The sequence below is a fragment of the Balaenoptera ricei genome, chromosome 15 (assembly GCF_028023285.1).
Source record: "Balaenoptera ricei isolate mBalRic1 chromosome 15, mBalRic1.hap2, whole genome shotgun sequence".
NCBI classification, from domain to species: domain Eukaryota; kingdom Metazoa; phylum Chordata; class Mammalia; order Artiodactyla; family Balaenopteridae; genus Balaenoptera; species Balaenoptera ricei.
Window position 1 is genome coordinate 14,630,954 of NC_082653.1, and position 26,391 is coordinate 14,657,344.

Genomic DNA, 26,391 nt, shown 5'->3' on the forward strand with positions numbered 1-26,391 from the left:
AGGCTCAGAGAGAGGAGAAGATGTACCCACAGTCACATAGCAAGTCAATGACTGAGCAAATTGGGCTTGCCTCCCAGGCTGTTGGAGCAGCAAGGTTCTTGTGTCACTTGTGGGGAAAGTGAGACCGAGAAGAGGGCAAGGACTCATTCAAGGTCACCCAGAGAGTAGGAGGCAGTGCCAGCCCCCAGCTTCATGAGCATGGCCCCAAGGAGCCCCAGCCCTGCCTCACCTTCCTCTCCCGGTCCACTGACTCTGACATTCCGCTCAGGAAAAAGTGGGGACTTGACTAGGACAAGCCAGGAGAACCCAGGAGGGGGAAAGAGGAAGCAGAAATTAAATTAGTTTATTTCATTTGAGCAACTTTTTGAAGGGGAAGCAAATCCGACACCGGGGTGCTTACGGAGACTCCAGGCGGCTTTGAAAATCAGTCACAATTACTGAGCCTCCTGATCTGGGCTGAGCGGGGCGGGGCCGACAAGCAGCACCAGAGTCTGGGCGGCTTCGGACATCAGAAGGAGCGGGAACACAGCTTGGAACATGAAAGGCAGCAGCGCTCACAAATTAAACCACTCACAGCTTAAAAGGGAAGGGAAGTGTGCCGGGGGCCTCCAATGAGCCATGCTTCTGAGGAGGGGCACGCCAGCCATGCTGAACCTAATGCAGCGAAGCGGGTCCTGCCTCTGACAGTCAGGAGGCCTGGCTCCCCGCGTGACCTTGGGAAAGTCCCTGCCCCTCTCTGGGCCCCAAATTCCCTTCTGAGCACGGAGGGGGCTCATTCACGCCCAGATGTTTACTGAGTGCCTGCTCTGTGCCAGGCACTGTTCCAGGCACTGGGGATTCTTAGAAAGCCTACATCTAGAGCAAGGAGAGAGACAGGAAAGAAATAAACAAGTCAACATATAAATGCACCCTGTGGTGTAAGTGCTGTGAAGAATAAGGGAATTGGGAGTTATATTGGGGGAGTGCTATTTTAGAGGGGTCAGGGAAGGCCTTTCTTTTTTATAAGAGAACCCTTGAACAAAGATCTGAAGGAACCAAGGGAATGGACAAAGGAGCTATGTGAAACAGTGGTTTTCAAAGTTTATTGTGCATCCAAGTTACTTGGAGGGCTTGTTAAAACACGGATGGCTCCCCTCTCCGCCCCAGGGTTTCTGATTCAGTAGGTCTGGGCTATTAGAAATGTTTGCATTTTTAACAAAGATGCTGTCAAAGGTGATGCTCATGCTACAGGTTCAGGGACCACACTTGGAGAACCACTAAGCTAGAGGAAGAATGTTCCAGGCAGAGGGAAGAGCGAGTGCAAACGTCCTGAGGAATAACGTGTTTGGTCATGTTTGAGGAATAGCAAGGAAGTCAGTGTGGCTGAAGAGAAGAGTAAATGAGGGGGAGAGGATCCAAGGAGGTCAGAAGAGGTACCGGAAGCTGGACCACATAGGACTTTGTAGCCATTGAAAGCTTTGGTTGTACTGTGAGTGAGATCGGGAGCAGAGGAGTTATATGATCTAACGCAGATTTTTAAAAGATGATTTGCTGGCCGCCATGTTGAAAATAGACTGTAGGGGTCAAGGATAGAAGAGGGAGATCAACGAGGAGACAACTGCAGTCTTGGGGGCAAGAGGTGATGGTGACTTGGATTCTGGATGTATGCTGAAGGTAGAACCAACAGGGTTTGTGAGGGATTGGATGTGGGAAGTGAGAGAGAGAGAAGACAAGGATGATGCTGAAGTTTTTGACCTGAGCAACTATATGGATGGAGCTGCTGTTGCTGAGATGGGGAATGATCCAGGAAGAGCAAGTTTGCAGCACAAAATTAAGAATTCATCATTGGACACATTAAGATTGAGATGTCTACTAGAAGTCCACGTGGAGTTCTCAAGGGGACAGTTGGATCTCTGAGTCTGGAGGTCAGGAGCAAGATCAGGGCTGGAGTTACAACTTCGGAAGTCATCAGCAGAGAGAGAATTTAAAGCTTGAGGCTGGGTGAAATCAACAAGGGAGTGAGTTTTGGTAGAGAAGAGTTAGACTAGATAATCTCCTGATGTTAGGGGGCTAGACCCCCTTCCCTAGGCTGTCGCAACCCGACCAGTGGACCACAAGAGAATTTCACAGAGCTCCTGTGCCCACTTCAACTCCACCTATTTATTAATGCCAACTATGTATAAGACAAAATACTTGGCACTGTTGAGGATACAGAAATGAGAAGTTCAATCCAACACACATCTATTAGCCACTACTTTATTCTGGGCACTGCAGGGGATATAAAGATAAGTAATTGAATTAAATCCACAAATGTTTATTAGCACCCATTATATACAAGGCCTCCAGTGTACTTGGCTCTGGAGGGGTTGCAAAGATGAGTCACCCAACTAAGCAAACATTTATTAGCACCTACTTTATATATATATAGCCCCAAGGGGATAGAAAAATAAGCAGTTGGTTTAATTCAGTAAATACATAATAGTTCCTACTGTGTACATGTCACTTTTTTTTTCTTTTTTTTCTGTACACGTCACTTCGCTAGGTATGTGGGGATACAAAGATAAGCAAGATACTGCCACTGACCTCAAAGTGGTAGCAGATCAGTTTCATCTGTGGTGCCAACTCTGATCAACTGGTAGTGACTGTAGGGCTGTGTTGAGGAGTCTGAGGTCTCATTTGGGCTCAGCAGAAAAGAATGCCACAGTCGATTAGTGATGTCTGCTGGGAGCAAAGGAAGGAGAACGTGGTGAAGGACAACGTGTATGTGGTGGCACATATACCATAGGATGGGCATTACTGGGCCATGGGATTGGGGCTCAACAGACTGTCGAAATGGGCAGGGGCCCTGCCACAGCTGCTTTCCCATGTATTCCAGTCCCTTCTGTGAGCAGCATCTTTAATAGATGGAAAAAGACTTTTGTAGTACAGTCTGCACTTCTTGGGACATTCACTAAATAATAGCTATCGGCCAACACTGCTTTCACAAAGCTATTTCCCTTTATTCTCACAGTCCTGGGGAATAAGCAGGGCAGGTATTTCTATCCTCATTTTACCAATGAGGAGATAAATGCAGAGAGAGATAAAGTAACTTAGGCCTGAGGTTCCATACTAAGAGCTGGAGACGGAACCAGACCCAGAACCTGGAACCAGAACCTAAACTACTTGGCTCTGTGTACATGGGAAACAGTCACAACCATCTCTTTAGTGTGCACAGGACTTTACAGCTTGCAAAGCACTTTCATATCCCTAATCTCATTTCATCCTCCCGGGAACTCTCTTAGGTTAAATGTTGACACCCCCATTTTACAGCTGAGGAAACTGAGGCTCAAGAGGGGAGGGGAAATAAAATTGGGAGGGCACACTATCTGATTCCCAGGTCCCGTGCTTGGGAGGATGGTGGCAGAGAGGAAAGGAGGGAGGCAGGAGGCAGTGTGCTCCCCAAGGGTCTCATCTGGGGAGGGCAGTGGCTGGCTGGGAGCCTCTGATTGTCCCTCTGCAGCTGGAGAGAGTATGGCTCAACAGCCCTCAGGCCCAAGCCAGGAATCAATCGCTGGCCTCTGCAGAGACAACTTCTAAAGATGTTTTTAATTAAAGTCCAGGAAGATCTATATGTGCAATATCTCCTTGCCTAGCAACGGCACTGGCTCTCACCACCCAGGATGGGGAGAAATGGGACAGGAGGTTTCTGGTGGAGAGAGGTGGCAGAGAAGAACAGAGGCCCTGGCCCTCAGGAGTCGGCCCCATGTCTTTCTTTGTCTTTTCCATCAACAAATCACTCAGCAAACATGAGCACCCTCGCTATGCTAGGCCCTGTGCCCACGTGGCAGTGGGTACAAAGGTGACAAATCTACCATCCTGCCCTCAAGGGTCTAGCACGTAGTAGGTGCTCCGTAGATATTGGGTGACTGAATGGAACTGAATTATAAGCCAAAAACTGTTTGCTTTCTGCAACTGGCAGAGGAATGCTACTGCAGGAACTTAGAACGTTGCTGTCCCGAACAAACAGGGTGACCGGACTACTCCACAGAGGGTCCCATTAAACGTGGAGAGGATAGAAGAGCCTCTGGGACTCAGTTAGGGATAGTAGGGGAGTCCCTTCTCTCAGGGGGACAGATGAGATCCACACACACACGCAAGTGTTGCCTGCCTGGGTGAGTCTGTGGCTACCTCTTCCTGTCCCACTCTCTCTCTCTCTTTGTCTCTCTATATATCTCTGCCTCTCTTACCCTCATCTCTCTGTCTCTGTCCTAATTTCTCCCTGTGTGTCTGGGTACCTCTGTTTTTCTCACTTTCTCTCTGTCCATCTCTCTGCATCTCTGTCCCTCTGTCCCTTGTTTCTCTGTCTCTGACCCACTTTCTTGCTCCATGTCTCTGTGCCTCCTTCTCTGTCACTTGTCTCTGGACCTGCCTCCTCCCCCTCTATCCTCCGACCTCCCCTTCCCGTGCAGCCACTTTCCTGAATCTCCTGTGTATCATTCATCTGCATTAGGCTGCCTTGGGTGGGCAGCCGGAAGTGCGGTTGAGGCCAGTCCAGTGAGCTGGCATTGTAAGCGATGAGCAAAGAGGGAGTTGGGAGGGGCGTGGTGAGGGGGGAGTTTGAGAAGGGGCTTGTTTCCTGTGTAATCTGAATGTTCCCAGGGACTCGACAAGTGGTTTTTAATTTTTAATAGAAAGCATTCCATGCAGTTCCGGCAGCAGCAGGGGGTGGGACTCATGTTTCATAAATGTTTGAGAAGCTAAATGGGAGCCAAGGGTTTCCCCAGGCCCAGCAGGGCGGCAAGGGGAGGTAAGGAAGAGGCAGGATGATAATAATTACAAACATCTTCATAATCATGACACTTGGTCACCTCAGTTGAGGACTCTATTCTTTTCCAGAGCGTTTCATCTCCTTCGTCTTATTAAGGGGTATCCCTCACCCAGGAGGCAGGAAGGGTAAAGTGTTGTCTCCATTTTATGGAAGGGGAACTGAGGCCCAGTCAGGCCGAGTAGTTTTCCCACCACCACACAGAGAGCCAAGTAGAGGGCTGGAATGAGAATTTGTCTTCAATCCCTGACATCCACTCCACATGACACCACCTTCTCCCTGAGCAGCTGGAGGTCCTGGGGCCCAATTTTGGGCTTCCGTTGGATTTCACAGACAGCAAGGGTTAAAGGGACAAGAAGGGAAAGAATTCTGGCCTGGGAGCCAGAGCATGGATTCCAGTTCTGGCCCCATGACAAACCATGTCAGAAACCAGGTAAACTAGAAATGAGGAGTGGGCAAGCCCCCTCCCTCCTGATACTGGTACCCACGGGTCTCCTGCTCAGGGCCAAGGACACAGACCCAGAGATCTTCTGACCATACAGAGAGAGGAGAAAGGAATAAACTTTTATTGAGCACCTACTACATGCCTGGCTTCACCAGCCACTTAAATCCATCACCTCTAATTCCCATAGCACCTCTGAGAGACAGAGTGGGCCCCTCTAAATTACCAGTGAGGAAACAGGTCAAACAGGGGGAAAGACTTGATTGAGGGCACAGAGTGAGGAAGTGGTGGGATTTGAACCCAGGACTCTCTGATGCCAAAGTCCACCCAGTCTCCATGAAGTTGTTAGGGGCATCTCTTTGTAGGAGTGTCCAACTTCTCATGCTGATTTGGTGGCTTGTGTCATCCTTGCTGCTTCCTTCTGGGTGCCAGTCTCAGTACAGGCACAGTGAGTCCAGGAGGGTGACATGCTGGCTACAGTGTTGTGGGTTTGAATCTTTTCCTACCACTTACTAATAACCTAATCTTGGGAAAGTCACTGAGCCTCTCTGTGACTCAGTTTGCTCATCAGTTCAATCAAAGGCTGGGTCTAGGGCATCAGTTCTCAGTCTGGAATGCACTTTAGAATCACTGCAGGAGCTTTTTAAATCCCCTTGCCTGTGCTCCACCCCAAGAGAGCGCTATTAAATTGGTCTGGGATGGGGGCTCAGCATCAGTTTTACTTTAAAGCTCCTAAGAGATTCTAATGTGCAGTCAGGTTGAGAACCACTGGTTTCTGTGCTCTCCAAGGACCAGCCTTTTCATAGCCAGCATTCCACATGGAGCCCTGGGCTCTGAGATACTGTTTACCCGAGAATCCTTTGGGCAGCCCTTCCTATGCCAGCCTGGAATTAGGCCCTTAATCCCGCGTAGCAGGACTGGGTGGCAGCACCATGGACAGCAAATGGCTCATTCTAGCCAATCCCGTCCCTGCTTCTGGAAGTCTGGGCTTGAACCAGCTGGCAGAGAGCGAGAATCCTGAACCCAGTTCCTTGCTATTCCCCTGCCCTTCCCTCCCTCTCCTTTCTTTGAATCTTCTCTCATTTGCCTGTCTACTTCTGCTCCTACTGATTCCCTCTCCTACAACCTTATAAGGCAAGATACATGTGTGTTTTGACATTAGATCTACCTGGGTTTGAATCCTGCCTCTCCTATTTCCTTGCCAGATGAATTTAGCCAGGGGCTGTCCTTGCTGCTGAACAAGGAAATCTATTTGAGTTCTCACAGCGATCCTGAGAGCTTGGTAGTAATATTACCCCCATTTCACAAATGATGCAATTGAGGCAAAAGGGGTTCATTACTAAACTTCACTCAGCCTCCATTTCCTCATCTGCAAAGTGGAAATCTTAATAGAGCTTACTTCAAGGCTCTATTATATGAATTCCATGAGATACTATACATAAAGGGCTTATTATAGTATGTAGCACAAAGAAGTTAGTTAATAAACCTAATCTATCATTATCATTGAATAAGGGTATATAATAATGGGTTTCATTATTATTCATTATTAATTTACATTGTCACCCTTCACTGTGCATAGCAGTTTCCTCATCTGTAAAATGAAAGTGATGCAGGATTGTTCTGGAGTCGGCTCGTATCAGCTCATGAGAGCCAAATATTGATTTTCAGGAGTTTTATGAGCCACTTGATACCACATTCATAGCTTGAAATTGGCCATGGTGAGAGTATTTACACCGTAGAAATCAGCAAACACTACAAAGCAGGGAATTCCTCCCTACCCCTCCATCCCCCAGAGCCAATGGTTAAACATTTGCCAGCATACCACTGCATCTACATCAGAGAATTGGTGTGAGGACTGAAGGAGAGAATGGCCGTGATGGCACATTGCAAAATGCAATCTGCTGAACTTAGGGGGATGGCACAAGGTGGTCCTACAGCAGCCACAAGCCTGGCACCCTTTTGTCTGCCGATTCTGGGGAGCTGCTGACTTGTGAAGAAGGTGGGAGGGCGCGTGGGGCCTTGGGGAATGAGTGGTGAATCACTGACCCTTTGCCATCCCCACGTGTCGGCATTAACTGTAATGGCTGCAATAAAGAATCCCAGATCGGGGAAATGATTCCATCATCCCCGCGGGAGTCCCTGGGATGCAGCCAGGGATAGAGAGAGAGAGAGAGAGCGCGCGCTCATCCTTGTCCCTGGGGAATCACTCAGCCCAGCACTGTGCCTTGCCCAGGGGGTGAGGGGAACGTGCAGAGGAGAGTGACAGGGAGACCCTCTCTCATAACTGTTACAACAGCTACTATTTATTGAGCACCCACCATGAGCCTGATGCTTTATGTATCGTCTCTCATTTCAGTCTGTCTGTGAGGGAGGCTTGATTGTGCCAGTGTATACAGGCATGCAGCGTCTGCTGAGAGGACAGCAACAACCTGCGTTTATTGAGTTCTTAGTATGGGATAGGCGCTGTCCTCGGTGCTGAATACAGAAACCTATTTGAATTCTGAAACCAATCCCAGGAGTTTGGTGGTACTCTCACCCTCATTTCACAAATGAGGAAATTGAGGCAAAAATGGGGTTCATGACAGGCCCAAGGCCAAACTGCTAATAAGCGGCAGAGTCACTGATTGTGATTCAGTACAACAGGCCACCATCCAGAGTCACTGTGTGTGTGTGTGTGCTGACTCTGGCTCCCAGAGGACTTTGGCCTTAGAGAGTCCTGGGTTCAGATCCCACCACTTCCTCAGTCTGTGCCCTCAGTCGAGTCTTTCCCCCTGTTTGACCTCTTTCCTCACCTGTAATTTAGAGGGGCCCACTCTGCCTCTCAGAGATGCTATGAGAATTAGAGATGATGGATTTAAGTGGCTGGGAAGCTAGGCATGTAGTGAGTGCTGAATAGGGTTTATTTCTTTCTCCTCTCTCTGTTTAAGAGGAGGCGCCTGTGATCATGCCCTTGCCCTGAATAGGAGACCCCTGAGTACCACGCATCAAGAAGGAGGGGGCTTGCCCAAACCTCTTCCCCAGCTTCTCCAGGCAACTCTGACATGGTTGATGGAGAGCCGGAGCCACCAAAGAGAGAGGTGCATTGCAGGACCGGTTTAGGAGGCTGGGAGGGGGGACACGGAGAGGGAAATGAGAAATGCAAAAGAGTGAAAAATAAATACATGTGTCTGTCTGGAGTGATGGAGGGCCCCAGGCTGGAGGCGGGAGAGGTGGGTGGCCGGCTGGGCTTAGCAGAATTGCTGCAGTAGCACTTCCAGAGCCTCACTCATTAGCCAGGCAGTGAACTGGCCTCACCCCCCAGCATGCCGCCCCGCTGGCCCAGGGAGCCCAACCCACCAGGAGGATCCTACCCAGAACCTCAGGAGGCCTGGGCCCCATCCCCTCACCATCAGGGCACCCAGAAGAGGGCATCTCCTTGAGGTGAGGTCTGAGTCTCATCCCCCTTGGGTCCTATCCTGAGCCCCCAAGACTCCCTCTTGGGGCTTGCATCTCATGCCCTCCTATCTGGAAAGGTTTGGATGGACCACACAGCTTTGCCCATCCTTCCATTCAGCCCCTCCCCCACCCCTTCCATCACCCCCACCCTGTCCAGCCTCACATCCCAAGCCCTGCTTTCGTCAAATTGAACATGATGTCAAATTAGAGCCATCTCTGCGACAGGCCGAGAGGAGCTCCCAGTTTAATGAGGCAGCGTCAAAAATCAATAACTTAATTGCCGCTGTTTGATGGACTTTTATCCAATTTATACTCTCCCCAGCAGCCTACGTGCAGAGCATGAGGAGAAGTGTGTGTGTCGGGGGCGGGAACTGTCTGGGCACCCGGGAGGAGGGGCGAGGAGGGCACCAGGACCCACAGCCAGCTACCTCCAAAGGGAAAGCTGGCTGCTGCTCTTCTGCCTGGGGCCCAAGAGACACTGGCCCCTGAGCCCCAGTGAACTTGGTTGTCCTTCTGGGATGCCCACACACCCCCATGGTGGGATGGGGGGGGATTAGGATGTGGGAGGAAGGAGGCAGAATTCCCTTGAGAAATCAGGAGGGGCTGGGATGGGTAGAAGGACCCCTGCTTTGGGAGTAAAGTGCCTGGTTTCCAGTGTTAGCTCTAACTCTGTGATGACCTTAATTGGTGAAAATAACCATTTCCACCACCCACTGAGATACTGCTCTGAGTTCTGCACTGGGAGTTTAAAATGTGTTCCCTCATGAACCAAGGACTAGGACTGTCCCCATTTTGCTGGTGAGGAAACTGAGATGCAGAGAGGCTGTCTTCCCTTGCCAGAGTTTTACAGCTGGGAACCACCGAAGGGAGATTTGAATCCAGATCTGACTCCATGGTCGTGCCACTGGGAAGGCCCCAGGTCTGGAAGCGGGTTGGGGCTTAATGTGGGGATGAGGACTGTGAGGGGATTGGCTTCAGTGACCTCTGGCCTAGGTCTCCTTTCCCAGCTTCTCTGGGGATGGGGAGCGATGGGGAGGACGAGCACAGCGGCCCCAGCTGACCCCTGTCTCGCTTGGTCCCCCGGACCCAGGCACGTCGGTGATGCAGGTGATGGCCTCAGATGCGGATGACCCCACGTACGGCAGCAGCGCTCGACTGGTGTACAGCGTGCTGGATGGCGAGCACCACTTCACCGTGGACCCCAAGACCGGTGAGGGGCGGGGCCAGGCCAAAGGGGCGGAGCCGGGGCGGAACCAGAGGCGTGGCGCAAGGGGCGGGGCCGGAGGGGGCGGGCGGAAGTCTTCTCTCAGCGTTCCAACCAACAGTGCTGAGGTTAGGACAGAGGACACTGAGGCATCTTTCTGGCTCCAGGAGACCCCAGGGTCGCGGAGAGGGAGGGCGGCCAGGCAGGAAGAGAGAAGGACCGAGGAACAGAAAAAAAAAAAAAATAGAGTGGGGGGCGCCTGCAAGACTGGTGCGGAAACAAAAAGGCAGGAGGCTATCACTATGGGCCCCCTGAAAGGACTTCGGAGGTCTGAACTCAGTGGCCCCTCTTGCCGTTGGAGCTAAACTGAGGCAGGCGTGTCCGCAGCCCAGACGGGGTCGGTCATGGTCATAAGTGTCGCTGGGGGCCGGAGGTAAGGGGGGACGGCCGTCGGCCGGTGAAAGGCACCTTTTCGGCAGTTGTGAAAGCTGTTCAGGTGGCAGTTGTTAAGGATCTGATGGGAAGATGGAGGCCGAGACCGTTAGGGAAGGATGGCTTCTTGACTTCCTTGCCCTCCCCCCCCATCACCAAGCAATGGTGCAGCGCTCCCACGCACCGTCCCCCACGTCACTCGCTCTGAGGCTAGAACCTGAGTACATCTCCGAGGGGCCTCGTAAGAGTGGCAGGGAGAACAGAGAGATGAAGTGGTTCGCTCAAGGTCCCACAGCTGGGAGCGGCTGCCGATGACAAGGGCAGTGCTCTCACTGTCCCTGGGACAGGAGAAGGCAGGGGATGAGACATCAGACACCACAGAATGTTTATCAAATGCCGTCATGGGGCTCGCGGTCCAGTGGGGGCAGGGGGACAGGCATCTGTGTGGGCAATTAGGATGCAAGTTTCCTGGAGGCGGGAGCAGCCATCTCCAAAAGATAAGAAAGTGTTGGCCAGACCGAGATTCAGAGAAGGGCATTCCAGGCAGAGGGCATGGTGCAGGCAAAACTGGGAGGAAGAGAACAGCCTGAGGCATGGGGGGAATTGTAAGCAACTCAGGACTGGAGAAGAGGCTTGTTGAGAGGTAATGTAGAGAGGCTGGCAGGGGCCGGACTGCCCCGTCTGAAGCGGGCTGAAGCACTTATTTTATTCTAAGGGTAGTGGAGTGGGAGGGTGTTTGATGGATTTGGGTTTGGGGTTTTTGTTTGTGTTTGTTTTGTTTAGGGGAAGGGGTTGAGAATTCCAGTCTATAATTGCATTCTCTTACACATAATATCCGCATTATTTTTTCCTCCTTGTGAAACTAATACGTTTTAGAAAACATTCAAACATTAAAGAAATGTTTTTTAAAAGAGACGAAGGAAGGAGGGAAGAAAGGGCTTCCCACCCTCATCCCCAGTAATTGCAACCCCAAAGGTAGCCACTTGGTGTATATATCCTATGAGACCTTGAACTCATTCACTTGAAAAATATTGAGGTTTTTTTTTAAAAATAGATAATACAGTTCAAGGTTCAAAATTCAAAAAGTCCAAATTTGTATTTAGTAGAAATTCTTCACCCCCTCTAGTCCCCCAGCCACCCAATCTGTATCCCCAAGGCAACCAATGTAATTTTCTTGTGTATCTTTCCAGAGCTATTCTATGCATGTACAAGAAAATAGGTACATGTATTTGGGTTTTTTTTACACAAATGGTAGCTATAAACACACACTATACACACTGCTTGCCTTTTTTGCTTAACAATACATCTTGCAGATTATTCCATATCAGTACATAAAGAGCTTCATCATTCTTTTATTTAACAGCTGTTGTGGATACACTAAAATTTATTTCACCAGTCCCCTATTGATGGACACTTACACTGTTTCCAATCTTTTTCTACGACGAACAGTGTTACAGTGCATAACCTCATACATATATCATTTTGTGCTTGTGTGAATGTATCTGCAGGATAATTTTCAGGAAGTGGAAAAGCTGGGTCAAAGAGTGTAGTGCATTTGGAATCTGGATAGATAATGAGGAAATGTACCAGATTACACTCCTGAAGACCCGATTACAAGAGAGCCTGTTTCCCTTCCCCCTCACCAACACTGTGGATTTACTGATGACTTTTAAGCAGGGAAGTGACATGCTCAGGTTTTCATTTTAACAAGATCCCTCGGGCTGCCACTGTATAGCGTGGCTCAGAGGCAGGAATTGAATTCAGGGAGACCCAGGAGCCTGGAGTGCCCAGCAGAGAGCCCCGAAAGACAAAAGCCAAAGCCTGCACCCTTTCTCAGCACCCACCCAGACTCCTTAACCTGCTTCATCTAGTTAGGGAGCCAGAGGTGATACGGGATTGGTAGAGAGGGTTAGTTGAGATACTGAGGAGGGAGAATGAGGGATGACAGTGAGATTCTGCAAAGGGCAAACCTTGGAGGCCTGGATGAATGTACGGGACTATATTCAGGGAGGAATCTGGGGGTTCCTAACTTTGGAACCTAAGATGGGAAGGGGTACCACCTACAGAAACAGAAGGAGGAACGTGGATTAAGAAAACTGTCTAGGGACAGAGGAATTACTGAATGTGTTCCAGGTTCTGATATAGAGCTAATTAATTCAATTTTAACTATATTGGCTTTAAGATGAGAGAAGAGGAGGAAAGAAACATCTAGAATGGGCTGCCTGAAATATGGGCCTAAAGCTTCAAGAATGATTGAGGCTCTTTAAGCTTTGGTTTCCCCATGTACACAACAGAGATAATAATACTCATCTCACATGATTGTTGTGAGGATCAAATGGGACAGTTCATTCATTCATTCAATACAACTCTTTATTGAGTCCTGTACCTGCCCAGCTCTGCTCTAGGCTCTAGGAAGGCAGCAGCAGGGAAACCCAACACCCTACCCTCACGGAGCTTTTATTTAAGTAGGAAATACAGAAAATAAGCACATAAACATACAACATAATGTGGAGTAGCAGGAAGTGCTAGGAAGACACATAAACAGGGTAAGAGAGTAGACTTAGATGAAGAAGTCAGGACAGGCCTTTCTGGGGAGGTGACATTGGGACTGAGTCCTGAATGAAGTGAGGGTGTGAGCCACTTCGTATCTAGGAGAGATACTGACATGCTCAGTGCAATACCTGGTACATAAACGTAAACCAGGGGGATGATGGGGATGATGATGATGATGATGATGAAGCCTTCATCCATTCAACCTGAGGAGGTGAGGTCCTTAGAGTTGATCAGCTTTAAGGTGGGGAGGAAAAGACAGAACACAGAAATAAGGGAAGGGCCAGGACTGAGTCTGGGAGGTGGCAGGGGTGGGCAGGTGAAGCATCAGACTCCAGAGTGAGGAGGACGGCCAGGTTCTAAGAAAGAACATCCCCCACTGCAGAGAGTCGGGGGGAGGGTGGCAAGTGGGAGGCCATGGAGCCTGGGAGGGCAGAAACAGTTCTCAAGAAGCCAGAAAGTGGGCACCAGGCAAGGCAAGTGAAGAAACACAAACAGTGTCCTTGTTTCTAGGGTCCTTCAGCTTTCTCTGTTTGGAAGGGTCTCTGTAGACATTGCCCAGGAAGGACCCGATTTTTCCTCCCCTTTCCTTCGGCCCCATGGTTGGAGCCACCCTGATGCCATTTCCAGCCCCAGCTCCATTTCCCCAGCCAGGAATATTCCGCTCATGCGGGTCTATATTTAGCAGCTGCTGCGAGGTACAGTCTGTTCTCGCTGTGCAGATAGCAGGGAGCAGAGCCGGAACGGGGCCTGTGAGGAAGGTGTGAGGGAAGGGAGGAGGCGGGGCGCCACGAGGCTCGTGCCAGAGGAAGAATTAACTTGTGTGTTTTAAAGGCCAGGCCTGCCCGTAGACCCCCCAACAGGGAAAACAGGGATGGCATTTGCGGGCTAATGAGGCGTCACTTGGGCTCCAGGGCCCCTTCTGCAGCGTTTGGAGGGGACGGCGGGGGCGGGGAGGACAACAGTGGAACTGGGGGCGACTGGTGAGGATGAGGCTGTGGGGAGCCGGGGCCAGGCTCTCATTACCAGCCCCCGCTCACCACCGCCCCAGCAAGAATAGAAAGCCTCTCTCTCTCAGAGACTTCAAGATAGCTGCTGAAAATTCTCAATTGAGCCAGAAACGTCTGCTTTCCTGGGAGGGAATGAAACTAACCTTTGTAAGTGCCACATCCTGATCAGGATGATGTACTAGATCTGGTTTCTGCCTTCATGGTGCTTTTGTTCCAACAGAGAAGCCAAATACAAAGAGACAACTACACCCAGGCTGCGAGAGGCGGGCAGAGGGTCTATGGTTGTAGGTCAGTAAGTCAAAATGCTTATCGAACACCTACTATATGCCGGACCCTATAGATAAGATGATGGATGGACAAGACCAACATGAATCTCAGCCCTTGTGGAACTGACGTATGAGGTCCTCAACCCAGGACTTGAGGAGGGGGAATCATCAAGGCATCTCCAAAATGTGGGACCTGCTGCTGTAAGCTTTGTCTCATTTAACCCTCTTAACAGCCCTTCCAACTGGGTATCCCCATTTGACAGAATAGGAAACTGAGGCTCAGAGAGAGTTAGGAACTTGCCCGAGGTCAGATAACGTATAAATGGTGGAAAGAAGGCTTGAACCCATACCTGTCTGACTCCAAAGTCCTTCAAAATCCCAAAGTGCCTCTTATATGACTGACTCTGTGTAGCCCTGGCACACAGTAGGCCCTCAGTAAGGGTCGAATAAATGGGTCAGTGAATGAATTTTCAGAGCCAGATGGTTTAAGAACAACTTCATCAGCTGATTTGGGAATTTTCCCCCAGGCCCCCCAGGAGGGCACCAGCCTCCAATATGCTTCTCCCAGCATCAGGAGTGGGAAGTGGAACAGAGTAGATAGCAAAATGTGCCATCAGTTCCTCGCATCCCTGAACTGGCCTCTTAGTAAAGTGACTGTGCCACTCTTCCCATCAAGTGGGAGAGGAGGCATCTATTTCCCTGCCCTCTGAATCTGGGCCGCCTTATGACTTGCTTCGGGCCAATAGAATGTAGCAGAAGTGATGTTCTGCAAATTCCCAGATTAGGCCTTAAGAGACCTTGCAGCTTTCACTCTTCTCTCCTGGAACATGGGCCTGAGACTACCATGTAAGGAAGCCAGCCCAGCTCACTGGAGGATGAGAGAAGGTCTGGCCAATAGCCAGGGTCAACTGTCAGGCATGTACATGAGGCCATCTTGGACCTTCCAGCCAGATGACCCTGCAGTGAAACGCAGCTGTGTGAGTGAGCCCCAAAGAGGGACGGCCTGGGGAGCTCGATTTCTCTGTTAACCTATCTACCGCTATATGACAAACCGTCCCCAAACATGGTGGCTTAAACAGCACCGATTTATTATGTGTCACAATTCTGTGGGATGGATGGGCAGTTCTTTTGCGGGGGTCACTCCCATGGCAACAGTCAGCTGGCAGGTCAGCTAGGACAGCTGGTATGGCTGGGCCTACCACGTGACTTTTCATCCTGGCCTTCTTCACAGCACAGTGGTCTCAGGGTTCCAAGAGGACAAGCCCCAGTGCACAAGGGCTTATCAAGCCTCTGCTTTTGTCACATTTGCTAATGTCCCATTAGCCAAAGCAAGTCCCACGGCCAAGGCCAGAGTCAGTGTGGGAGGGGATGACCCAAGGATGTGGATCCCAGCAGGCTTAGTTCATCAGGAGCTATCACCATAGCAACCTATCACTGGGTGTGACTCCAGGAACAGGGTCCAGAGGCAGCATGGCCTCAGGGTACCAACCTCCTATTTGCCCAGAGATGGCATCTAATCACACACTCAATACGGCTTCATGACCTGTTTCCAGGTAAGAAGACTTCAGTGTCCCCAGTTCCCCTGGAGCTGGAAGTGACAGGGCAGCAAGGAGGCCGGCCACATAAGTATGGCTCCTCAACCACAGGGGTACACCTCAGCCAGACCCCTGCTCCGAGCCCCACTCAGAGTGAGGGTCGCTGAGCTTTTGGTCCACAAGCTCATAGATGTACAGCGGCCCCGATCCCATCACCAGCCTCCGCATCAGTGAGATCCTAGGTGTAAATGACACGCACAAAGCTTAGCACGTAGTAGGTGTTCAACTGGCCCACACCCCTCCTGCCTTTCTGCCTGGCTCACACCGGGAGCCCTCTACCACGTCTCTGGCCCGGTGACCACTCCCCCATCAGTCCATCTGTCTGCCCTCTCCTTGCTCCCTCCCACCCTCTTTCTCCACCCCTTGCTGTCCGTCTGCCTCTCTGGTGTCCCTGAGAAGCTCTGTTCACGCTGCCCTTGCTGTTCTTCGTCTTGCTTTCTCCCCCTCTTTCTCTCTCTCTGTTTCTCTCCAGGTCTCTGTCTCTCTGTGGATCTCTGTCTTACTGCCTCCTCCTGCGTGTGTGTATTCCTCTCTGGCTTTACTGCTCCCCTCTTTCCTTCTCTCTTTTTCTGTCTCTGTGGGTCTCCCTTTCCCTCTCCTCCCCTCCTTTCCCTTCCTCTTTGCCTCTGAGCGCGTGGCTCTCTGTCTCTTTCCCCTCTAACGCTCACTAGATTGCCCTCTGTCTGTCTCTTTCTTCTCTCTCTCTTCTTCCCTCTCTGCCACCTTCATCCTTCTTCCTCTCCTCTCTTTTCCCTTTCTGCTCTTTCTCTCCTTCCAGCCCCCCAGGGGAGAGGACATGACAGGCCCACCTTCCCAGTACAGCCCCTGCTGTCCAGGACTGCAAACACTCAACTAAGAGACCAGCCAAGGCCTTGGGCCCCATCCTCATCCCTAGAAGGGCATCCCTCTGACAATCCCAGTGTTGAGGTACAGCACCAGGGAGAAGGGACAAGGGGCCTGCTGCGTGATTGGAAGCATGTCTTGCCTGATTAGGACTGAGACGAGCACGGGGGCTATCTCATGAGCTGAGACAGGACCACATAAACAGCATTGCTCTGTCAGAGGCCTGCGCTCTCCCCTTGTACCTGGTGGTGGGGGGGTGGGGGGATACCAGGCGGGCTGGGCGGGGACCCTCTGTCCTTACAGTGGTCCAGCAGAGCAGTCCACAGCATGGACTCTGGCCCCAGAGTGCCTGCTGGAATCCTGACTGGGCGCTTTCTACATGTGTGACCTTGGACCAGTACCTAACCTCTCTGTGCCTCCATCTCCTCATCTGTAAACTGGGTATAATCACAGCACCTTCCTCCTAGGGGTGTTGAGAAGATCAAATGAGGCAGTTCACTCAGATGCACATCAGTGTCAGTTATTGTTGTTATTGTCACATGCAATCCTCATGAGATGAAACTCTGAACCAGTGGTTCTCAACCGATTTTGTCCCCAGGGACCATTTGACAGTGTCTGGAACTAGGGTTGGGCAGGGAGGGTGCTGCTACCAGCATCTAGTGGATGGAATTATCCCGCCCAAAATGTCCATGGTGCCAAGTTGGAGAATCTTGTTCTTTAGGGAGGTATTGTGATTATCCCATTTTACAGATAAGGAAACAGGTTCAGAGAGGTGAAGGGATTTGCTCAAGATCACATGGTCAACAAACGGCAGATCTGGGATTTATCCCAAGTTCGTCTGCTTCCAAGTCTCCCCTGCCCTTGGAAAGACCAGTCCCGGCTGAGGAGGGGTCAAGAGGGAGCTTACTGAGGAGTCTTGAAGGCTTCTGATAGAGAGTCTGTATGACCCCTGATTAGACAGACTACACTTTCCATATCTCCATGGGATCCCTCAAAAGCAGGGTCACCCCCTAGGTGCCCACCCCTGGCTCCCCCAGCTACACACACATACACACATACACACACACACACACACACACACACACACACTCCAGCCTCTCCTCGCATTCCGTTGCCTTTATTGGCATCTAGGGGCTGTATGGGGACATCAGGAGTGAGAGATCGGGTATTATGGGGCGCATCATGGGGCTGCTGGTGCGTGACTCCACCTGGCGCTCAGGGCCTGGGCACCACCTGTCACCACCTGGTGCTCGCAGGTTGAAGTGGGTCGCGGGGTGGGGGGTGGGAGGGGGAGGCTCTGAATGGCTCATCCACTTCCCCCTCCCCCCTGGTCTCCCACTGGCAGGGAGACAAGAAGCCCAGCCTTCCCCTGCACAGAATCAATCTTGTGGCCACCCCAACTCCTGCCGCCCCTCCCCCTGCTTCCATTAACAGCTTGCAGGATTGTCTGATCAGCGATTAGCTGGTGCCTGGACAGAGAATCTAGGGCCAGGCTTGAGAGGAAGGGGCTGGGACCCCCAGGGCAGGGGGATGATTTAATTGTGGAGGGGTGTGCAGGGGGGAATAAGTGTGTGCAGTAGCTGTGCATGTGCGAGTGACCTCATGTGTGTTACATATGTAGTACGTGTGTGAGACATATCAGTGTTTGTGTGCACGTAAGTGTGACTCCATAGTGAGTGTGTCTGAGGGTGGGTGTGAGTCCAGTTCATTTTGTTAAACACTCACTGAGCTGCCACTCCGGGCCTGGCTCTGGGCTGAGCGCCACTGACCCAGAGACAAATCAGACACGGGCCAGGCTCATGCAGAGAGTTATCGCAGGTTCCCCGTCACATGGGGAAACCGAAGCCCCAAGGGTGGGATCGGTAGCCCAGGGGGGTCACACAGTGCCTGGTGTTCTAGTCCCTACGCCTCTTTTTAGTAAACCCAATAGTCTATATTCTACCGCCTTTGTGTTGCGTGTGAGTGTGTGTTTGAGAGTGTGTGTTAGTATGTGTGTATATAAATGTGTGTGTATGTGTACAAGTGTGTGGGAGGGTGTGTTTTAAAGTGTGTATGTGTGAATCTGATAGTTGTGTGTATGTGTATGTGTGAAAGAGTAGTGTGAGTGTGTGTGTAGCATAGAATCTGTGTGAGTTATCTGTGAGCATATCTATAGAAGCACGTGTGTGAGTGTGTGTGTGTGTGTGTGTGTGTGTGTGTGTACCATAGAATCTGAGTTATCTGTGAGCATATCTATAGAAGCACGTGTGTGAGTGTGTGAGTGTGTGTGTGTGTGTGTGTACCATAGAATCTGAGTTATCTGTGAGCATATCTATAGAAGCACGTGTGTGAGTGTGAGTGTGTGTGTGTGTGTGTGTGTACCATAGAATCTGAGTTATCTGTGAGCATATCTATAGAAGCACGTGTGTGAGTGTGAGTGTGTGTGTGTGTGTGTGTGTGTACCATAGAATCTGAGTTATCTGTGAGCATATCTATAGAAGCACGTGTGTGAGTGTGTGAGTGTGTGTGTGTGTGTGTGTGTGTACCATAGAATCTGAGTTATCTGTGAGCATATCTATAGAAGCACGTGTGTGAGTGTGTGAGTGTGTGAGTGTGTGTGTGTGTGTGTGTGTGTACCATAGAATCTGAGTTATCTGTGAGCATATCTATAGAAGCACGTGTGTGTGTGGGGTGGGTGTGTCTGTGTGTCGTGGCTGCTGGGCCCCACACCTGCACAGTGGCCATATCCGTGTCTTCTGCATCAGCTGCTCCCCTCCTGAACTTGAACGAGCCTGGCCTCTGACTGGGGAGGGGTCTCCATATCAGCTGGCAGCTGGCAGGGGGGCATCCCTGGCCTCACCCTCCCTCATCCACAGGCGTGATCCGGACGGCTGTGCCTGACCTTGACCGCGAGAGCCAGGAGCGCTACGAGGTGGTGATCCAGGCCACCGACATGGCGGGCCAGCTGGGCGGCCTCTCCGGCTCCACAACCGTCACCATCGTGGTCACCGACGTCAACGACAACCCGCCCCGGTTCCCGCAGAGTGAGTGAGGCCTTCCCAGAGGGAGGAGGCAGATCCGTGTGTCTGTCTGATCATCCCTCCAAGCCACCCACTGACCCCAAGCTGCCTTGTAGGCTTCCCGCCATAGAGGGACTCCCGCATCTGTCTGTGTCCATCCATCCAAGTCACGCACTTACCCCCTGCCCCCCTCTCCAACCACGCTTCTTGCAGGGGACGGCCTCAAAGTTGTCTGATTTTCCGTACATCCAAGTAACGCGGTTACCTTCCCACCCCTCACCTTGCTTCCTGCCAAGAGTGAGCCCCTGTCTGTCCACCCACCCCTACTGGCCCTTGCACACACCCCTGTCCTGCTTATTGTGTGTGTGATCTGCTACTGACCCAAGCTTGCAAAGGGACATTGGAGGTGGGAGGACAGATACAAGGATACCTTAGGGATATAGACGGAGGCTGCAGCCATGCCCAAGCCGAGTGACACCTATAATTGTGCACGGAGGTGCCAAGGTCTGGAGTGACAGGTCTTACCCTTTTCCTCTGAGCCTGGAGGGCAGGATTCCGTGCTCCTGAATTAGGAGGCCTTTCCACTCTCTGCCTCCCCAGGCACAACAGGGTGGAGGCGGCTTCTCTCACTCAGTCCCCCACCTCCCCATCAGCCCAGCCAGCCCCTCTGTCCCAGGTTCAGGCTGAGCTGCACAGGAGAAGCCGCCGAAGCTGGCAGAGACTAAATGCGGTGGGGAGCTGGGCTGATTCCTGTCGGGCGAGTCATTACTTGAGGTCTGCTGCTCTCACATTAGGCCTCGCCACAGGGGACTGACCCCCAAGAGATAAGGGAATCCAATCCCTTAGCTGAGAACACATCGCAGCCTAAGCGCCTCAGTCCAGACGCACAGCGGGGTGGGCAGAGCCCGCCAGCCAGCGCCACATCGTTGCCAGGGAGCCTGGTACCGCAGTCGCCCCCAGCCACTCCTCCAGCCCAGCCCCACTCACCGATGGGAAGCTTCAAAGCACCGTGTGGAGGGGCGGGGACCACCCAGTCTTCTGCCCAGTTGTGTGATGCTCTGTGCCAGCCCTGAGCCGGAAGGGGTAGGGCAGAGCGGAGGGGCCAGGGTCCCCCAGAAGACTCCTGTTTATTCATTCATGTACTCCTTCTTTCTTTCTTTATTGTGAAATACAAACAGAAGTATGTAAAATAGAAATGTCCAGTTTGACAAATAATTACAAAGCAAACACTCCTGTAACTACCAACCAGGACCCCAGAAGCCCCCAAAAGCCCTTTCTTTTTTTTTTCCCATCCAGCTATTCCTTTATTTTTTTGACATCTTTATTGGAGTACAATTGCTTTACAATGATGTGTTAGTTTCTGCTGTATCACAAAGTGAATCAGCTATACCTATACATACATCCTCACATCCCCTCCCTCTTGTGTTTCCCTCTCACCTTCCCTAACCCACCCCTCTAGGTGGTCGCAAAGCACCGAGCTGATCTCCCTGTGCTATGCGGCTGCTTCCCACTAGCTCTCTCTTTTACATTTGGTAGTGTGTATATGTCCATGCCACTCTCAAGCCCTTTCTTGATCATAACTTCTCCCACCAAACCCTCCTCCGGAGTTAACTTCCATCTGCTTTTGTGATCACCTCCTTGCTTTTCTTTTGTCTTTTCTTTTTTCTTGAAGTATAGTTGATGTATAATATTATATAAATCATAGGTGCACAATATGGTGATTTGCAATTTTTAAAGGTTATACTCCATTTATAGTTATTACAAATTATTTGCTATATTCCCAGTGTTGTACAATATATCCGTGTAGCTTATTTTAAACCTAATAATTTGTACCTCTTAATCCCCTCCTCCTATCTTGCCCCTTCCTCCTTCCCTCTCCCCCCTGGTAACCACTGGTTTGTTCTCTATATCTGTGAGTCTGCTTCTTTTTTGTTATATTCACTAGTTCGTTATATTTTTTAGATTCCACATATAAGCGATATCATACAGTATTTTTCTTTTTCTGTCTGACTTATTTCACTTAGCATAATGCCCTGTAAGTCCATCCATGTTGCTGCAGATGGCAAAATTTCATTCTTTTTTATGGCTGAGTAGTATTTCATTGTGTATATATATACCACATCTTCTCTATCCATTCCTTTAGGGTTGATTCACCCATGTAGGCATTGCCTAACATTATAGTTTAATTTCATGTTTTTTAACCTTATCTAAATGGAGCCACACAATACAAATTATTTGTGTCTTGCTTTTTTGTCTCTCAAAATTATGTTTGTGAATTCACATGTTGTTGCTTGTAGCTATAATTTATTCATTTTCACTGCTGTATAGTATTCCATGATTTATCTATTCTCCTGTCAGTGGACATTTGGGTTGTTTCCAGTTTGAGGCTATTATGGAGGATACTGCTTTGAACATTGTTGCATGTGTCCTAGTGCCATTTTGCATACATTTCTCTAGTGTACAGAGGAGCAGAATAAACTCATCTTCAATTTTACTAAATAAAGCCAAATTGTTTTCCCCCACGAAGAAAGGCATGTGTCCATCGTACCATATCCTCACCAACAGTTGGTACTGTCACATTCTTTCATTTGTGTTAATCTGGTGAGTGTATACTAGTATCTCATGCTGCTTTTCATTCATTCACTCACTAGTCACTCACACATTTCGTTTATATGACAGCCTGGTGTTCTGCCAGGCACCGTGAATGCCTGATGAATAAGGGATGTGGTCCCTGCCTTGCAGGAGCTCACACCCCTGAGGGAGGGAGGGGGAGAGAGAGAGAGAATAAACAGAAAATGATAGGGAAATGCAGTAATCCTTACAATGGGATGAGCCTGGGGGCCCTGGACACACAGGAGCAGAGCCTGGAGGTCTGGGAAGCTTCCCTGTTGGAGGTAATATTCAGTGAGACTTAAAAAGAGTGGGAACGGGGGAGGTGAAGGCAGAGAGGAGAATAAAGAGAGGGAATGTCTAGAGGTGGGACAGAGCAAGTCATCCTTAAGGAATTACAAGAACTTCAGCTGGATTGAAGCTCAAGTTAGGGTAGGCGGTTGGGGGCATGAGGCTGCAGAAGTCAGCAGGGGCCAGGCAGCAAGCATCTTGCAGGGCAGGCCAAGGGGCTTGTACAACTCCATCCCAAGGGCAGCGGGGAGCTATGGCAAGGGTTAACGCAGGGGAGCGGCGAGGTCAGCTTGTGTTAAAGCCCCCACCCCCACCCCGGCTGTTTATGTGACAGTGAATCAGAGGCAGCCACTCCACACAAGGGTATCCAGACCAGAGGGGGTCCCAAGAGACACATCCCCATCTCCACAACCCCTGCTGGCCCATCATTTAGCAAATCACCCTCACCTTCATCTCGGCTCTGGGAGAAGAGCAGGGAACTCTTTGTGTCCCACCTGACCCTCATTCCTTCCGGTTTACCCCTGCTTCCCCACCTCCTCTGGCCACAATGGTCATCTTGTGCCATTCTTCAAACATGCCAGGCATTGCACCCACCTCAGGGCCTTTGCACCTGCTGTTCCCTCTGTCTAGAATGCTCCTTCTGAAATATCTGCTTGACTCACTCCCTCACCTCCCTCAGACTTTTGCAGAAATGTCATCTTTTCCTCGATTGCCCTATTTAAAACTCCACACACACCTTCATCATTACTCCCATTTCCCTCCCCAGCTTTATTTTTCTCCAAAGTACCACTTGACGTACTGTTTCACTGATGTGATTGTTTAGTGTCTTTTTCCTTCCATTAAGAGGAAAGCACTGTGAGCCCTGGGATTTGGGTCTGTTTTGCTTGTTGCTGGAACCCCAGTGCATAGAGGTGCATCTGGGACATCATAGATACTAAATAAATATGTGGAAATGAAGGAACCAATATCATTAACATCAACAGCAACAAAAAAATCAGCACAAAGCCCCACTGTTCTAATGCAATTTGTTCCATTTATTGGGTAGCCACCAGGTGCTAGGCCCTATGCTAAGCAATTAACATGCATCATCATCTGAGTTAATTGCAGGATGAACAGTGCTGTTAGGAAGGCACTGTTATTATTCCCATTCTACAGATGAGGAAAACCAAAGCTTGGGATTACACAGCTGGGACTGACTCTAGAGCCTTAGCCTTGATCACTGTGCTCCTCTGTCCCTTCACTGGGCAGATGTGGACACTGAGTCCCAAAGAACTGCAGGCATTTTCCCAAATCAATCAGAGAATAAAGCCAGGGTGAGAATTAAAACCCTCCTCTTTGCACTGTGTCCCACGTTTCTGCAGAGGACGCGCCTCTCCCAGCATCAGTCCTGGCCAAGCAGGGAGCGCCTTTAAGACACTGCCCTCCAAGGAGCCCATCTGAGACACCCCCTCCTCTCCCCTAGCGCTGGTGGGAGCTGGGGGAGGGGCTGCCACTCCATCCCTGCTCACAGCTGTATCCCCTACAGAGATGTACCAGTTCAGCATTCAGGAGTCGGCCCCCATCGGCACAGCCGTGGGACGTGTGAAGGCCGAGGACTCGGACGTGGGTGAAAACACAGACATGACTTACCACCTCAGGGAGGAGAGCGGCAGCGGCGGCCAAGTGTTCAAGGTCACCACAGACAGCGACACTCAGGAGGCCATCATCGTAGTGCAGAAGGTGCGGGGCTGCCCCAGGAGGGATGGGGGAGGCAGGCCCCAGGACAGCAGGGTCAGGGGGGCCGTTGAGTAGCCAAATCACCCCACTCCACTCCAGGGATTATGTCTCTCCGGAAACTCTGGACCAACCTGGGAAGACGCTGATGGTGTCATTCCCATTTTACAAATGGGAAAAATGAAGCACAGAGAGGTTAAGTGACTTGTCCAAGGTTGCACAGCTAGTTGTCAAGAGCCAGGATTCAATCCAGATTTGAATCTGTGCTCTTCAACACTAGGCTGAGCTACTTCAAGTTCATACCAGGCCCTTCACACTCATTGTTTCCTTTAATCCTCATGTTCCCCTCTGAAGGAAATATATTATGCCCGTTTTTACAAGTGAGAAAACAGAGGCTCAGAGAGGTAAAAGGGCTTGCCCCAGAGCACACCTGTAAAGGGTAGAGTGGGATTTGAACCCAGGTCTGGTGAGCCCAGAGTGCTTTCCTTCCTGCGTCTAACAGCCTCCTCAGCCACTGGCCAGCCTGGGAACCAGAAGCTAAAACAGCAAAGTCAGCAACCCCTAGGGAAAGCGGACGGAGGTCAAATAAAAAAGCAAAAATCCATCTTCCAGGACTTGGTCACGGGCTTGGCAACTCAGGGCTGCGCAGGCCTTTGAGCCTGTCTGCCCCAACTCTGCTGTCCCATGGGAGGTCTAAGTCCCCTGCCCTAGCCCACAAATGGTCACAGGCCTTTGTACATGCCCGGGGATGGAATGCTCACTCCCTACCGTTGTCCAGCTCTTCCTCCTCCCACTCAGCCAGAATCTGTCTCCTTAAATCTGCTCCTATCAGCCCAGGTTCTGCCCTCTGGGACCCGCAGAAACAGCCCCCCGAGGGCCCTTCATTCACTCAATAAGCAAACTCTCTACCTGGCCTGAGGGCTTGAGGATAGAGAAAACTCCCAGTTTCTTCAACAAGGATAATAATATAATACTAATACTTATAATGAGTGTTTACAGTGTGCCAGGAGTCCTTCCACTGCTTTCTGTGTATTAACTCATTTAATCCCTACAACGACCCTCTGAAGTACTATTATTGCCCATTTTATAGATGAGAAACTGAGGCCCTGAGAACTTCAGACATTTGCATCCAAGGTCGTGCATCTTACAGAGCAGTTGTAGGGCTATGGGTCCGGGCAGTCTGGCTCCAGGATCCACCCTTTTAAGCATTAAGTGGTTTTCAGTCTTCTGACATCCATTTGTCCTCACTGTAAGATGAGCCCATTTCACAGGTGGGGAACTGGAGGCCCAGAGAAGCCCAGCATCACACAGCAACAGAATCAGGCCCCAAGCCCAGCCTGGGGACCCCAGCACAGCATTTGCTCTCATCCACAGTGCTGCCCCTATCCTGCCCCCCCTCTCCTCCCTGGCTCTTGGGCCCCCCTCCCGCCTGCTCCAGCAGTGGTGCCCGAGGTGCCTCTGTGGAGTCAGTGGTGGCTCAGGGAGCAGAGCCCCCGCCTGATTGACGACCTGGCTCCAGAGCCCATCGCTTACTCCCAGGCCAGGCCCGCGCCTGCCCCCCTGCATCCTGATTTCCCAGGCAACAGGATGGAGGAAGGAGGTAGGAGGTAGCCCTTCTTTTTTTTTTTTTTCTGCTGGAGAAGGGGGCAGGGGATGGGAGGTTCTGAGAGGAAAGGAGGGTCCCTACACACAGGGCAGGTCTCCAGGAAGGTGGCCCCTGCTGCTCAGATAGCTCCCCCACCATGTAACGGAGGCGCCTGTGGTTCCACCAGTGCAATTTCTCTTTGCTCTAAGGCATTGTCCTTAGGAGGCCAGCGCCCATACAGCCATGGAGCTTGTCCATCAGCGGGTCACCCACCAGCACTCTCTGATGAGAAGCAGGGCTCAGCATGGCTTTAGCCAGATCTCTGAGGAAAGCTCTAAGGCAGCCAGGCTTATCAGGCTCAACTCACATTAGCAGCTGCCACCGGTATATACCAGGAACGTGTCATTTAACCCTCCCACCTGAGGCCCAGAGAGGCCAAATAGATTGCCCGCAGACACAGAGCCAGTGAGCAGCAGATCCAGTGCCTTTCCTCTCATGGGCCTGGGACTTGGGAGCCGACCTTGGGCAAGTTACAGAGCCTTCTGGGCCTCGATTTCCTTATATGTAAAATGTGATGATAATAATAATACAAGCCTCTTTGGGATGTTGTAAAATAGATGAGCCGCTATGTTT

The 26,391-nt window shown here is 50.8% G+C and overlaps 1 protein-coding gene across 3 annotated transcripts in view; it reads left to right on the plus strand.

The window, feature by feature from the left end:
* Positions 1 to 26,391, plus strand: part of CDH22 (cadherin 22) — a 71,050-nt gene that overhangs the window by 13,273 nt on the left and 31,386 nt on the right. For all 3 annotated transcript variants that reach the window (XM_059896437.1, XM_059896438.1, XM_059896439.1), the window contains exons 3-5: positions 9,751 to 9,870; positions 19,416 to 19,583; positions 23,986 to 24,179. In XM_059896437.1, the coding sequence (XP_059752420.1) occupies positions 9,751 to 9,870; positions 19,416 to 19,583; positions 23,986 to 24,179 (482 nt within the window). The remainder of the gene's footprint in view (positions 1 to 9,750; positions 9,871 to 19,415; positions 19,584 to 23,985; positions 24,180 to 26,391) is intronic.